At 40.3% G+C, this 14,295-nt stretch overlaps 1 protein-coding gene across 13 annotated transcripts in view; it reads left to right on the top strand.

Annotated features, from left to right (window-relative positions):
* ABLIM1 (actin binding LIM protein 1) overlaps positions 1-14,295 on the top strand; it is a 191,868-nt gene that overhangs the window by 87,261 nt on the left and 90,312 nt on the right. For all 13 annotated transcript variants that reach the window (XM_021525934.3, XM_077784702.1, XM_077784704.1 and 10 more), the window contains one exon: positions 4,603-4,737. In XM_021525934.3, coding sequence (XP_021381609.1) covers positions 4,603-4,737 — 135 coding nt within the window. Of the gene's footprint in view, positions 1-4,602; positions 4,738-14,295 lie in introns of those variants that run through there.

The following is a 14,295-nucleotide window of genomic DNA, read 5'->3' as shown; positions in this document are numbered from 1 at the left end:
GTTACACATTCTACAACATGGGTGGACTTGACTGAGCATAGCTTTGGGTTTTTTTGTGGCGGTATCCATGCAAATGGAAAAAATTATAAAAATTCACATTTAAAAGAGTAGTAGCCAATATAATCTTTAAATTTTGAGGAAGCTTTTTTTTTTTTTTTAATTTCAGTTTAGAGTAAAACTGAGCTGAAAATATTTTATTGTGACCCCACCTGGCAGCATTCCCATAGCAAGGTGTTTCCCAGAAGCTTTTGTGACTTCCAGTTAAAAGCCAAGGTACTTCCTGGCTTGCAGCAGATACATGGAGTCTGGCCAGCAAGAATCTGCAGCTAAGAATCCCTTAGCTTGTGCCTTTGATTTCCTAACAGTTCTGTGTTCAGGGAGATAATCATCAATAAAGAAGGCTTCTGTATTTATTTTCATTGTTTTCTTTATTTCTTTATTCAACTGCATACTATTCAAGTAGTTGCTGTAATTTCCATTTCAGAAAGGTTTGTTACGAATACTGAGGTCTAATTTCTAGCTGATGCAACAAAAAAGAATTGTTTTTAAACCCTCAGACAATGATCTGCTGTAAAGAAAACACCCCAATAGAACAGTCTTCAACTTTGCACAGCAAATTAAGTCTTTAATTTTGCTCAGAAAATGCCTTTGGTTTCTCATATGAGCACTGGGTTGTGGTCTTTTCTGTCTCCTTTTGGTTTTAATTATTTCTTTGCAGGTCTGGGATTATTTTGAGATGTTTAGATAAATGCAGTAACAAGTACTCTCAAGCTGTTGGAGTTGCTTTGAATTTACATCCATATAGTGCAGTCGCAAAACATAATGAAATCAACATTGCTTGATTCATGAGGAAGCATAAGGAATGACAAAAATAATGGTGATATGTCTGCAGAGTGATGCTAGCACAAAGCAACGCTCCAGTGACAAAGATTGTCTTCCTCACAGCTGAAGGTGCTATTGATTTTTTTCTGTGCTTTTTATTTTGCCCTGATTTAAATTATGTAATCCAGACTTCCCAGTTGTCCCAGTCAGTGTATGTGTTACTCTGGCTTAATTAGATATTTAATGGGACATTGATTTGTCTTATTTGAAACCTAAATGAGTTTAAGAAAGCATTAATTATTCATTGATTATTCATTTAAGCTGGTCTTGAGTAGAAGTCTCAGCTTGTCTTGAAAAGTTCTTTGTGTATCTTTGACCAGAGATTTTATTCATTAATTAGGGGAAAAAAAAAAAAAAGTGTTCAGGCAGTGCCCAGCAGTCTTACACAAAAGCACCCGTGCACTTTGTCCTGCTGCTTGGGCTGAACTGGGATGTGACAGGCTTTGTTTGGAGAGAGGTGTCAGTTCACATCCTTGAACTGGAGCTGGCAGATCCTGGAGCTGTTTGTGTTACACCCCCGTGCTGTGGGTGGGCACCTCGTGGTGTGAAGGCAATTGTGAGCCCTGGTACCAAGGCAAGAGCTGCCCTTGGGTGCTTCTGTGACTCTTTCCATCCCAGTCCCTGGGAACCTTGGCATGGGATTTATTCTCACAGCAGGCTGAGGTTAACAGTGCTGTTGCACTTGGTTTACAGCCCCAGACACTGAAGACACAGAGAAACTCAAACATTCAGATAACTTAATTTTAAGCTGGTAGCTCCCAGGCTCAGTGACTTAGCTGAACTTAACTGGATGGCTTTATTCCTTTTAGGTTAGGGGATATCACCCAAAGAGCCCAGATATCTGTTGTGGAGCAGGAGTTGGAATCTGGGTTATCCAGATTCCAAATTAATGTCCTGTCACTGATTATACTGTCTGGAGTCTGTTTTAATTGTCTTAGACATGATCTAGAGTTGCCTTATTACATCATGTGCAGTCTGTGATGCCTGAGAAGATATCCTGTAGTTGTAGTGGGGAGGGTTGGTGCAGGCAGAGCCTGAAATATGGACTCTCTCAAGGTGTGAAACCCCTGCAAGGAGATGAACCCAGCTCCTGACTCTGACCTTGTCAGATCCAGAGCAGCTTAAAACTGACATGTCCAGTGAGCTGGCTGGACTTCAGTCAGAAACATTTCAATAAGCTGCTTGTAAAGGTATTTCTCTTTTCTTTTTTCTGTAATTCCCTGTTCTGTCCTGACTGGTAACTATGAAAGGTCACCTCTGCCACTGAAAGGCCTTGTGTGTATTGCATGCATCCAAAGGAAAAAGCTTACAAGCAATTCCTTACAGGAGGGTGAAAGTCAATTATTCAATTTTGACCTACAATGCTAAATGGAGGCCAGTAAGACAAGCACCATAATTAGCTTCACTTAAGAGATCAGTCTGGAAATAGCAACTAACAGTATTTGTATTCATTTAAATGGCTTTAAAGGCAGAACTGGAAAGAAGCTGCATCATTGGACCAGCCTTGAAAACAGTTATTTACTCTCCTGTAAAGAGCAGAAGCTTGTGTTTCAGATCAATACCAGAAGATCTGGAACCTGGTGTGCAGAATGTCAGGGTGTTCTATGTGTGTGAGGTGGAATAAGCAGGATCTCGCAGGTACAGATTTCACATTGCACCATATATACCTTAGGGAGCATTTTCCCAAATTCTTTATCCATTTCCTCTTGTGAGCAACTTTAAAAATCCACACTGTTAACTTCAGCTTTCATCAGGCCCATCTCAGGCTGTCTGGGCCTGAGAGGGAATTTTGCTCATAATAATTTAATTAGTTAACAATCTTCTCTATGCTTGCCTTTTATTCTTCCTTCCTTTCCTTCTATCTTTCATTCTTTCCGATATATTTCTGTGCTTGCCAGTGAATAGTTTTGTTTGTAAGAATGATAACTTCTACTCCAAAAACAGTATTGCATTGCAGACTATTAGATGAGGTTCACTCAAGGTAAGGCATTCAGTGAGCTTTTACTTCACTGGAGCTGCTAATTGAAATACTGGTTGGCATTACCAGCTGAATTTTGTTCACCAGGATGGGCTGAATAACTGCTCAGGGGAAATAGTTTAAGTGAGGCTACCCGAGAAAGAGGTATTAAAAACTTTGAGCTTGAGTAGAAGAAATCAACCATTTTCTTTGAAGCTTGGGGTTGGAGATGAGTGGTAATAGGAAGAAGAGCATAACAGTTACCATATTAGTCTGGCTGGACTTATAACAGAAATTCCTTGGATCATTTTTTATTCTCTATTCTTGGTTCTATTACTTCCCTAATCACATATTCAACTTTTTTATTGTTAATCTTGTATTTATATAATGCAAAATGATAGCAGAATTTTCTCGATAAGGCATTTATAAAGGAGAGTAATGTAAAAGGAGTTCATGGAGTGGTGAGGCTTTTCTTCTAGAAATCCACTGAAGAAGGGGAAGGATCTGGTGCAGTAAATATGAGCAAGGTAGCTGTTATATTGCTGCATAAGCAGGAACCTGAAAAACAGCATAGTCCTGGCTGGGGTGATGCCAGGAACTGATCAGGAAAGGAAAAGATCTCGAGAAGATTCTGAAGATGTTTTCCAGTGACAGAGTGAGAGTGATGTATCAGCACTGAGTCCTTTGCAGGCCAGGAAAAATGGGACAGGAGTGGTGTAAAGACAGAGGCGTGGGTAGAGGTGTTTTCTCTGAAATGTTCTGATGAGCACCACTAGTTCGAGAACAATATTACAAGGAGGAAAGCTTCCTACTGCTAGAATGGGATGTGGGAGGAAGAACTAAAGGAACATAGGTTTGTTTGGGAACATTCTGGGTAATACTTTCCACTTCAAACAGTTCAGTTGAGATCAAATCTTGCTCCAGCTTACACCCGTGCATTTCTGTTAGAGCCCCAAGCTGCCACATCTGAAGAGAAAGTTAAACATGTTTTACAGAAGCCAAATGTGGAGCAATTAAATTTTATTATGACAATGAAATCCACAAACTTTCCCTGTTCCTATCCAAGCTCTGCTCTGGGTGATTGGGTAGCTGATTACCATTGCCTGGAATTGTGTCTCCCTGACAATATTGCAAGTATGTGGGTAATTTCTGCCTATTCATAGTATCTCTAATTTGCATGCAGAGAGTAATTTTTGCTAGAATTGATGGGAGTAGAGACAAATAATATTGGCTTCTTTTCTCTTCAGGAGTGCTTTCCCTGCATTAGGTGTCTGCTGTAGCAAAAAGGAGATGTTTGTAGTTTATTTTTAGTGTAGTCATTTGCATACAGACTATCTGGTTCATCTGGTTTCCAGAACTTGCTTTGGAATTGCTTTCCTTCCATGCTTTTTTGCTTGGATTATATGCTTTCTTGGATTAAATTAGTTTGTACTTTCCTTGTGTGCTTATCCAATGGTTTGCACACACTCATGTTCTTGGAAAGAAAATGGCAAGCATTCTGAAACACTTTGTGGCACTTACATTGTGGAGGGAGTTTTTCCTCATCTTTCTACAGCAGCCTCAATGGAAAGAAGTAGTAGTTGATGGAAATATCTTAAACTACTAGTTTACAAAAAGAATATATTTAAATGAAAGTGGTAACTTTTTAGATGAGCATAAATTATGACTAGATGGTGTAAAGTGTCTGAGAACACAGAGTTTTGTATAGGAGAAAATACTCTTTTTGTATGCGTTGAAATATTTTTTGTTTGCTTGTTTCACAGTGGCCCATCCTCAGGAGCCCCACCACCCCTCTGAAAAGCCAGTGATCCACTGCCACAAATGTGGGGAGCCTTGTAAAGGTGAAGTGCTCCGAGTTCAAGCCAGGCACTTCCACATCAAATGCTTCACTTGCAAAGGTAAAATCTTGATTTTCATCTATTAGAAATGACTCAATTTGTGCAAATGTGCCTTGAACCACTGATGGGAGGTTGTGCTTCCTGCCATCAACCCATTACATATGTTCTCTTTGCTCAGTACCTGAGGGATTTCAAGGTGGGAAGGGTAAAGAAAGGTGGTGATACTTAGGAAAATTCTGTCTTTTGGTCTGAGCGCTTTTTCAAGGATCTGGAATTTTATTTTTAAGCTCTTGATAGCAGTGACTGTCTTTTTTTAGGGATAGTTAAGAAAATTAAGGTCCTTTGTGCTGAAAGTACATGCTTTCAAAAAACCCACCAGAAAGGTTCTGCAAAGGTGTTCTAAGACTTTGTGTCAGGGAAATGCCTTGGGAATGGGGATAGTGCTGCCCATTCCATGGAGAGAGGACCTGAGGGGCTCTTGGCAACTCCAGCTCATGCCACTGAGCCCTCTGTGACCACAACAAAGACTCACTGTGTTTTTTTACAAAACAGAGGTTTGACGAAGCGTTAAATAATTGTAAAACTATGCTTTGTGAATTCATTGCCTTTGAAGATGGGTGCCACAGAGCAGGAGGCAACCCTGGCTCCTTCACAGAGTTTCTGTTTAATGAGCAACATTGCAAAGTTGGCTGAATTGAGTAACCACAAAACGTGGGATGAAAGGTGAGAATAAGGAGGAATGCCCAGGTCGGTGTGCAACCACTGTCTGCCACAGTCAATCCCAGCTTAGCAGAGAAAGGGATTCAGGCTCCAGGGGAATGTGGCAGAGCTGGTGGCAAACATGGAGAAAGGTACTGGAATAAATCAGATTAACTGGGCAACTTAAACACACAGCAGAATCAATACCACATAGTTTTTCACTTCTATTAAACACAGGTTATTTTTTATGAAAATCCATATCTAGCATCTATACTGCAGATTCAGACTTTGAAAAGTGTATCCAGCCCAGTTCCTGAGTTTCAGTTATATTTTTTATGTTTTAAATGTGGGTGGAATAGTTGTGTGGTTGCTCTGTTCTTCCACTTCCTGAATATATGGAATATAGCAGAAAATAGAAATAGTTGTTTTCCTATGTTACTAAAGGTTTTTTTAAAGGTCACTTGAGTTATTTGTATCCTAAAAAATCAGTGTCTAGAATCTAAGAAATTGTTTATTAACTGTGTTTTTTAGTTAAATAAAGCTAGATAACAAAAAAAAGAATCCTTACCTTTCACCTATACATTAACGTATTTTGTCTGTGCCAGTTTGGAGTGGCACCAGCCCATCCTAGAGGGCATCATGGAGCTCTGTCTGCCCTATTTCTGGAATGCTTGGGGCAATGCATATCTCTTTCTCTATTACAGCTGCTGTATTTCAAGCAGTACTTGATGCCATATAATCCCTGAGCAGTTCAAAACCAGCAATTTGTTTATTTTCTTGTTCCTGTCCATAGTGAGTAGTGGTCTCAATTTACAGAAGATACTGGATTAGGGTATTTTCAGCATCAGGCCACCTGAAACCTTTTGAGTCACAAAGGAGAATGGTAATTCAGGCCAGGCAGCAGTGTCCTTAGGACCTCCTGATAAAGAAGGGGGCAGATGGAGCAGGGCTTTGGAATTGTCCTGATGAATGTACCACATTAATCTTGCTTTTTTTAGGAGGGGTGGAGTCTGCTTTCTTCTTTCACTTGTTACTTACTCATAAGCTGCTTTTTTGCTTTGACTATTCTGTTGCAAGACTGGATTTACTAGTATACTTTTTTTTGTTCTTTCCTTCCCTAGAGGAATGCATAAACTTATTGTAGCTTCTGTTTATGAAGACATCTCCAACCTAATGACAGTTTAAGATGCTGTAATAATATTGACCTTATGTGTGCTTGCATGAAGATAACCAGGGAAGGGAGAGCTATAGAAATAATTCTTTCTGGGGGAAATGAAACTATAATTTGTACCATTAGCTTGTTAAGGAAATGGAGGAAAGTAAATCCAGTTTGAACTGAGAAAGGCCAGAGCTGAATGCTAGAGACTGTTCTCATGCTGTTCATTCAGTCTGTGCCTTATTACTTGGGTTTGTTGTCTGAGTGTTATCTTTTTAGAGTTCTTTTGTCTTCACAGAGAGAAGGGAGAAGGTTCTGTGTGGGAGGTTGCTTCAAGTCCTGTTTTGAATCTTTTACCTGAGCTGCAGATTTTGTTTATTGTTAGCCTCTGTTATTTGAGTGAGTGAAGTTTTTGTTTAAGACATACAGTTATTTACTGACATGGCATGTTGTCTGACCATATGGTTTATACAAGTGGGACACAGCTGTTCAAGTGTGTGGTTTTTTTCCTTCTTAGTCTGATGGGTTTTTAATATGACATGACTGAGGTGGAGTTAAACCCCCTCAGTTTATGAGGTTGTTAGGCAGCAAAACCAACAGATACTGGGACCAGGATGTATCAGCTGCATCTCCAGGTGGCTTGGTTATCTTTTTCTCTTTTGTGTACTGAACTTTGCTCTTGAGGCTACAACTCACATCTGTAGCGTGAAAGACTTGAACAAGCTCATACTTGTCTGTTTTCATACCTGCTGAAAGTGTTTAAACTTTTACCCACAGACTTAGAAGATGTGGGAAAAATCCATTTCTTGATAAAGCTGTCACACAAGTCACAGAGTTTGTGCGATCCTGTTCTTTGCTCTGTATGAGATTCCTTTTTATTATTGCCATCCACGCTCTCAACTTGTTTTTACATCATACTGTTAAGTGTATTTGACATGCTTGTAGTCCTGCTTTCCTAGATTGTGTCAGAGGCTCTTGGGCACTCCATGGCTGCTTGGCTTGCATGTCAGTGGTGGCTGTGGCACTGCAGGAGCAGCAAAGTGACTTTCTTCTCCATGAGCATCAGCCAGCTCGGGCCGTGCTCGCGCATCCGTAACGTGAGCAGAAATCACCCTCCCCAAAGCTTGGTGCTCTGTCCATCTCTGGAATCTTTCTAAGAACAGGGGAACTGCTTCCTGCCAAAGATGACAAGTAAAACCTCCCCTGACTGACCCCCATGATAAGATGGAGCTTGCTGGGACTCTGCCTTGGCGAGCCGTGTGTCCCAGCTGCTGTGCCTGTCTGCCTGCCAGGGCCGGCCGCTTCTATTTGTGGCTCCCGATAAGAGCTGATAGGAAAACAAAAAAAGCTGAAAATGGTGTGGCTGTCCCCAGGAAGGTGAGCTCTGCCATCCTTCTGATAGGCAAAGAATTTCAGGCAGGCAGCAGCTGACTGAGAGCTGGAGTTAACAGGGGAATGATGGACAGAGGAGGGATAAGAGACATTTAGGAGTGCAGCTCCAGGAACACCATTCAGAGCAGTTCTTTGGCTGTTTCATAACAAAGTCCCTTGGCTTGCAAGGGAATTACACTGGTTTGTGTTACAAATGCAAATTTAATAGGAGTCTGCATTACCTCCAGGTGTAATAAATAAGCTTTAAAGTCTGTTTTAGCAGGAGTACACTTCTTACCATACCAAATTGTTAATCTTTACGAGGCAATGGAAACAGCAGGCTGAGAGGAGATAAGAGAAAAGGAGGTTGAGCTGGAGACATCATTGGTTTTGTCTCAAATAAACATTACCATTAACAAGAATTAAAAAGTGGCTTATGAAGAAGTAAAAGTTTTTCTTGTAAGCATCTATGTACATTAATAACTTTTCTGGAAAAACTTAAGACTACTCACTGCAATGCTGTTCTATATGTAAATGTGTGTGGGATCAGGCCCTAAATTACAATGTGCATGAGCAGAGATTTTAATATCTCAAATTGTGATCTGATACAAATGATAATTTTCTACCATTGTCAGTTGATTACAGTTCACTTTACCCTATTGCATGTACTAGCAGAGGAAACTTGGAGGCTAGCAAAATTGCTATAATAAGGCTTTATTATTAAGCCTGTGATTCATCTTTTGGGTTAGAGGGAAAAGCTGCTTTCAGTACATTCTATTGCTTAACAGAAAAAGCTTTACACTTTCATAGTAACAATGTAAAAGTTTACATAGCTTGATTTTGGTACATAGAGAGATTGGTTGAATTATCTTAGCAAGATAGGGTAGTGTTTGTGGTAGGAGTGTTTCAAATATTAGAGTCATGATGTCAAATATGAATTTGAAAACTTAGACTTTTTATAGTAATGTAGACTTAACAAAAATTTAATCTCATAAATGAGCAATCCTGCCATAAGGATGTGGATAGCATCCTTAAGTTTTTCAGTCCTCACTATCACAGAATCATGGAATGGTTTGGGGTGGGTGGGGCTTTAAAATCATACAGTTCCAGCCCCTCTGCCATGGGTTAGGTTGCCAAATCACTAGAGCAGGTTGCTCAAAGCCCTGTCCAGCCTGGCCTTGAACACTTCCAGGAATGGGATATCTGCAATTATGTGGAATGAAGGTCAGGTGAAAATGTTTCACTGTGTATCAATGTTTCACATGCTGCAGTGATATCAAATATCAAAAGGCAATTACCTGCTAATAATCTTGCTAATTATAAGGCAAAGCCGAACCTTGGCATCCAGATAGCATTCCACAAACCCAGAGTATTCCACAGGGAAAAAAAAAATAAACTTCTATTAAAACATTTTTATAAACCAGCATAAAGCAGTTTCTTAATTATGGAATAAATGTGGTGATTTTCCTCTCTTCAGTTAGGTGTCTCTCAAGCTTAACTTGCAGAATCCTCTGTGGTATGTTTAGGTTCTAGGCACAGGTCTGAGTTTTTTATGAGACGACTTTTCAAGGCTACATCATCTGTAGTTCTGTGAGCCTGACAGGGAGGGGGGAGGCTTCCTCAGTTTAGATTTTGGGATATTCTGTAATCCTTTGACTTTGAACTGGATCTTCCTCCCTTGAAGAACTGGGAAGAAGTCAGGGTCATGTAAGCAGACACTATATCAACAGGCTGGAATGTGTTTTAAATCATTAGTTCTTTGACCTTTGATCTGCCATCAGATTCCTTCAGTGGCAGCAGGAGGAGGCTGCAAACAGGCTGCTGGGTAGTGCTGTAAATAGTTCAGTGTCAGTGGATGGAAAGTTTAAATATTAGGCCATTCTTGTAGTAGACATCCAGGGCAGTGTTTGAAAAGATTTCTGCATTTTCACCAATTCTTCTGGAACAGAAACTGATGTGTGGATGTGATAACACACGTGTGGGTAGAACATACTTCTTCCTGAGCACCATGAAATTATATGAGGTCGCTTGAAACTCTGAATCACTGAACCAAGATCCAGGTAGAAATGGGAATCTGTTGTTTCTGAGAAGCTAACAGAGGTTAAAAATTCCCCCATGTCTGGGAATGGAATTCAAATGTGAATTCATGCATTCAGGTAGCTTGATGTGAAATCAAACCTCAGTTGCAGCTGTGAGACTAATTGCTATTTCTGCATTTACATATCTTAGCTGCTGTGTCTTGAAGACTGTTCTTCTTGCAGTGATGCCTACTGGCATTTCATTTCAGGTTCAGTTTCTTTCCATTCTGAAGTGGATCCTTACTTTTCTGTTGGGGTTAGAATACTATTAATGACAAGTGATTGATACCAATCTTGGTTTAAGTTGGGCTTGAGGTCTCTTGAGGGACCAAACGTTTGACAGGAAATGAAATTAATTGCACTACTTGGCTGATACTGACGAATGCTGACAGATGCCATGTCAGATTTTTAAAACCTACTGGATCCCTTTGGAAGTAGAGGAGCAGCAGGATGTTAACAGGTGCCTGATGAGGAGGGCAAAGCATCCTTACAAAAATACAGAAAGTTTCTTGGCTTTCTGGTCAGTGCCTCCTTCATTTGCCTGGCTTGGGTGAGGTTTAGGTTTGTTCCGTCCTTAAATTCCTGGTTTGCTTATTTAAAATCTTTTTAGAGAGTTGTTTCCTCTAGATAGTTACAGTCAAGCAATCCGAGGCTAAACTTTGACATTTTTCCAGTGATTGCCTTTTCTTCAAGGTTCATTTCCCACAGACCTGTAAATGACTTTGATCTCCATGTCGTGCTTAGTTTAATGTGAAAGGTGTTGCAAGTGGTTGAACGATTTCTGCCATTGTTTCCATCCTGGTGCACAAAGCACTGATATTTCAGTGGGGAAGTTGTCACATTGCTGTTTGCTTGCTGTTGAGCTCAGGTATGAGCTGCTGGCTGTTGGATTGCTAGAAAGACTGAAATTTGTGCAAGTCAGGTGCAGACAGGAACAACTCCCAGTGCAGCATTATTTGTGTCTCCAGTGCTGGAGGACTGAAGGCAAGGTCATGGCATTGATTGGGAAGCTGATCAAGTTAAAACTGAGCTAATCTGAGACTCAGAATTCACTTTTCAGTTGAGTGAATGCTTGCACTGAATGCCCAGGGGTTTCAATCAGGTGTCACACTGAAAGCTATTTGTGTCACAGTGACAGCAGCACTCAGGAGTGGTGCAGGCAGGATGCTGGGATGGAGGGTCAGGGATTTTCATGGGAGGAGGAGAAAGGCGTGACTAGAGGCTAGAGGATGCTTCCCAAGGGGGATCTCAGACCAGTTTAGGAGAAGAAAGGAGAAATGCAATCTTGTCTTTTGCTCAGGAGGTGTTTTAGCTGCTAAACCTTTCTTCTGCCAAGTTATCAAAGCAGATTTTAAGGTCTCCTGTACTTGTTCTATGTTTATGTGCTCTGACTTCCCAGTGTTGTTTCTGGTGTCAATCTGCTGAAATGAGAAGAGATTCCAGAATCACTGGGAATGCTGGACACAGTTCCAAATGGCTTCAATCAAAATGCATCTCCCATCAGTGTATGACGGAAAAAAATCTCCAGTGGCAGGAGTGTGACAATTGCTCACTGGGATCTCTGTTACAGCTTTTGCAAACTGCTGGATGCATTTCTTACTGATGCCTTGCTATGTCCCTGCCAGGGTAGTGCTGCAGCACAGCTTCTGAGATTTACTGTTCCTATGTGCCTTTCTGATGATGCTTGGATGTATATTCATTTTTTAAATTAATAACACCAAGAAAAGTGTTGGTAAGAGGAGTAAAAGGCAGAAGAACACTTGGTTCATTTGAAATGCAGAAACTTTAAACTCTTAATAAGAACTTGAACCTTGCTTTCATCAATATGGGATTTGTTAAACTCTTACATTGAAAAAAAAAAAGAAACAGATTTTCCCTGTGTATTTTTTGGATGTAGGTGATAAACTGAAACATTTCCAAATTCCTTTCTACCTTCAAACAACAGATCCATTATGTCCTAAGAATAACTGTTGTATGACTATTTCCCTGCTTGAAAACAGCACCATTATTCCATGAAGCTGAAAAATACAAGAAAGAAATAAAACCCCAACAGGAAATTGAATTTGCACCTTATTTAATGCACAGTAACAAAGTAGATCATTAGAATTTTCTTAATGAATAGCATTCATGTCTGCAGACTGAGAGCCCAGATTCACAGATTCTCTTTGTGTGGTATTTTTTTCTTCTGTGCTGAAACAATTTTTACTTAACATCAACATGGAGTTCAACTCTCCCTGACTATAAGGCTATGGAAATCCTAAATAATGCTCAGTAGGATCAAATCCTGCTCTCGTTCTCTTTGGAAAACTCTGATCTCATTTTTATCATCACCATTAAAACTTGGAAGTGACTCACCTTAAGAATGGTCCAGGTCCCTCAATCTGCAGGCAGCTGGACGGCTCTTGGCCAGCTCAGATTTCCATGACAGACCCCACAGCTTTGGGAGCTGAAAGCAGCCCTGACAGTATCTCAACCTTTCTGTGCTCCAAGGATGCAAAACAGGAGCTCCAAAGTGTAGCTGAAGACAGAAAAATCTGGTGGGTGTGTGTTTTCCTTACAGTGGGAGGTAGAACTGTATTCCAGCTTATTCCATTCACAAGAGAGGCAGGATGGTTTGTTTGGAATATGAAATTCTTTGATATACAGACTCTGAGAGAAAGGCTGAGTTCCTCCGAGAGCTTTTGAAGATAATGGTTTCTTTTTTCATTTAAAGAAAAATGCTGGCCTTTTTTTTGTCTCTATGCTTGTGGTACCTTAGGGAACAGAAATGCTCCCCAGTGTCTCCTGTTCCAGAAAGAGGGTTTTGGTCATGTTAAACAGAATTTCTCCCATCATACTCAGCAGGCAGGATCTTGGGGAAATGTTTTGGAAATGTTTTTCTTCTGTAGAACTATTTCTGTGTGATGGATGTTTACAGAATACATCTTGCTTTTTGCCTTCTCAAACACGATTTGTGCATCACTGTTGGCTCCACAAAGTAATTCTTTCAAAGTAATTTTTCCCATCAATATAGGAAAAGATAGTTTCATGTTTACAGTTAACTGCCATAATTTAGGTATAAATTTTTCTCTTATGACATGATATGTGTACCACAGCAGTTGCATAGATCACATCACCAGAATGAACTGTACATATGTAGAGTTCACAGCTGATTTCTCTTCACTGCCTCTGCTGCTTGAGGCATGAATAGTGTTGGGCATATGGTCTTTCTTTTTAATAAAAGAGAATCACAATTTGTCCTTTCTTTTTTGTAGTTTTTCTATAGGGGCCATAAATGTGTGTGCTAAGGAAGTATGTGTCAGCTTGAGGGGGTACATTGGCAGAGACAGGACTTCTGCACAGTTACAAAAAGCAGAAAAAAAAGAAGAAAAAAGAGCTGTTCAATCCCTTCCCTGTTACACACCACATTGTACATAGAGTGTGGGTACAACCATGTTTGTCCTTTCTGATTTGATCTCTGACTCGAAGTGAAAGCAGCCGGCTGGAATAGCATTTTTCCAGCCATGGATGTTAACAGCCTGGGTGACCCTTGTTTTTCCTGTGTAGCTTAAAGCTGTGATTAGTGATAGGAACACATGTGCTAAATTGACTGCAAAAATCCCTTGTAATGTGGGGTTGCCAGGGCTTGTTTCTGATTCTTGCAGATTGGTGTGTGCTTCCTGCTATGTCTGTGCCAGAGACTAATCTGCTGGGGGCTCACATCATGAGCACTTCTGCTTGGGCCTGAATTCATGGTCAGAACACAGACATTCTGAGTTACTTGCAGGATGAGTTAGGGATTGGGTAGAAAGAAGACTTCATAAGGAAAAGGGCAGGAGAAGGAGTTTTATTTTGATTAATAGCAATTGCTGTCTGTAAAAGACTTGTGAAATATTCAGCCCTCATTTTTGTCGATAGGGTTGAATCCCTGTGGGCGTGCATCCATGCAATGGGGGCATGGTAAGGATGGTAAGGATCTGCCCAAAGTAACTTAGAGAAGCAAACCTATTGTAAGTAGGTTTTCCACTGGACCTCCAGTGGAAAACTGTGTTTTAGAGGTTACCTGTACATTCTGCCTAACAGGATATTTTACTGTTAATTTTAAAATAATATTTTAAACAAAATGGAGATCAATAGAAGAAAAAGAAGGATTGAAAGTGGTTTTTTTTCTGGAGATTTGCCTAAAAAACCAGCTTGGAACCTTTTGCAGCATTTTTTAAACAGAGCCTTAACAGTTTTTTGTAATTCTCCTCAGTCACTGATAATTGAGTTTTGGCTGCTTGTGCTTAATGCCACCATGAAATGTAATTTGTTTGCACATGGAATATTATCACT

Source organism: Lonchura striata, chromosome 7, assembly GCF_046129695.1.
Source record: "Lonchura striata isolate bLonStr1 chromosome 7, bLonStr1.mat, whole genome shotgun sequence".
Taxonomy (NCBI): domain Eukaryota; kingdom Metazoa; phylum Chordata; class Aves; order Passeriformes; family Estrildidae; genus Lonchura; species Lonchura striata.
This window is presented reverse-complemented; position numbering and strand designations above follow the sequence as displayed.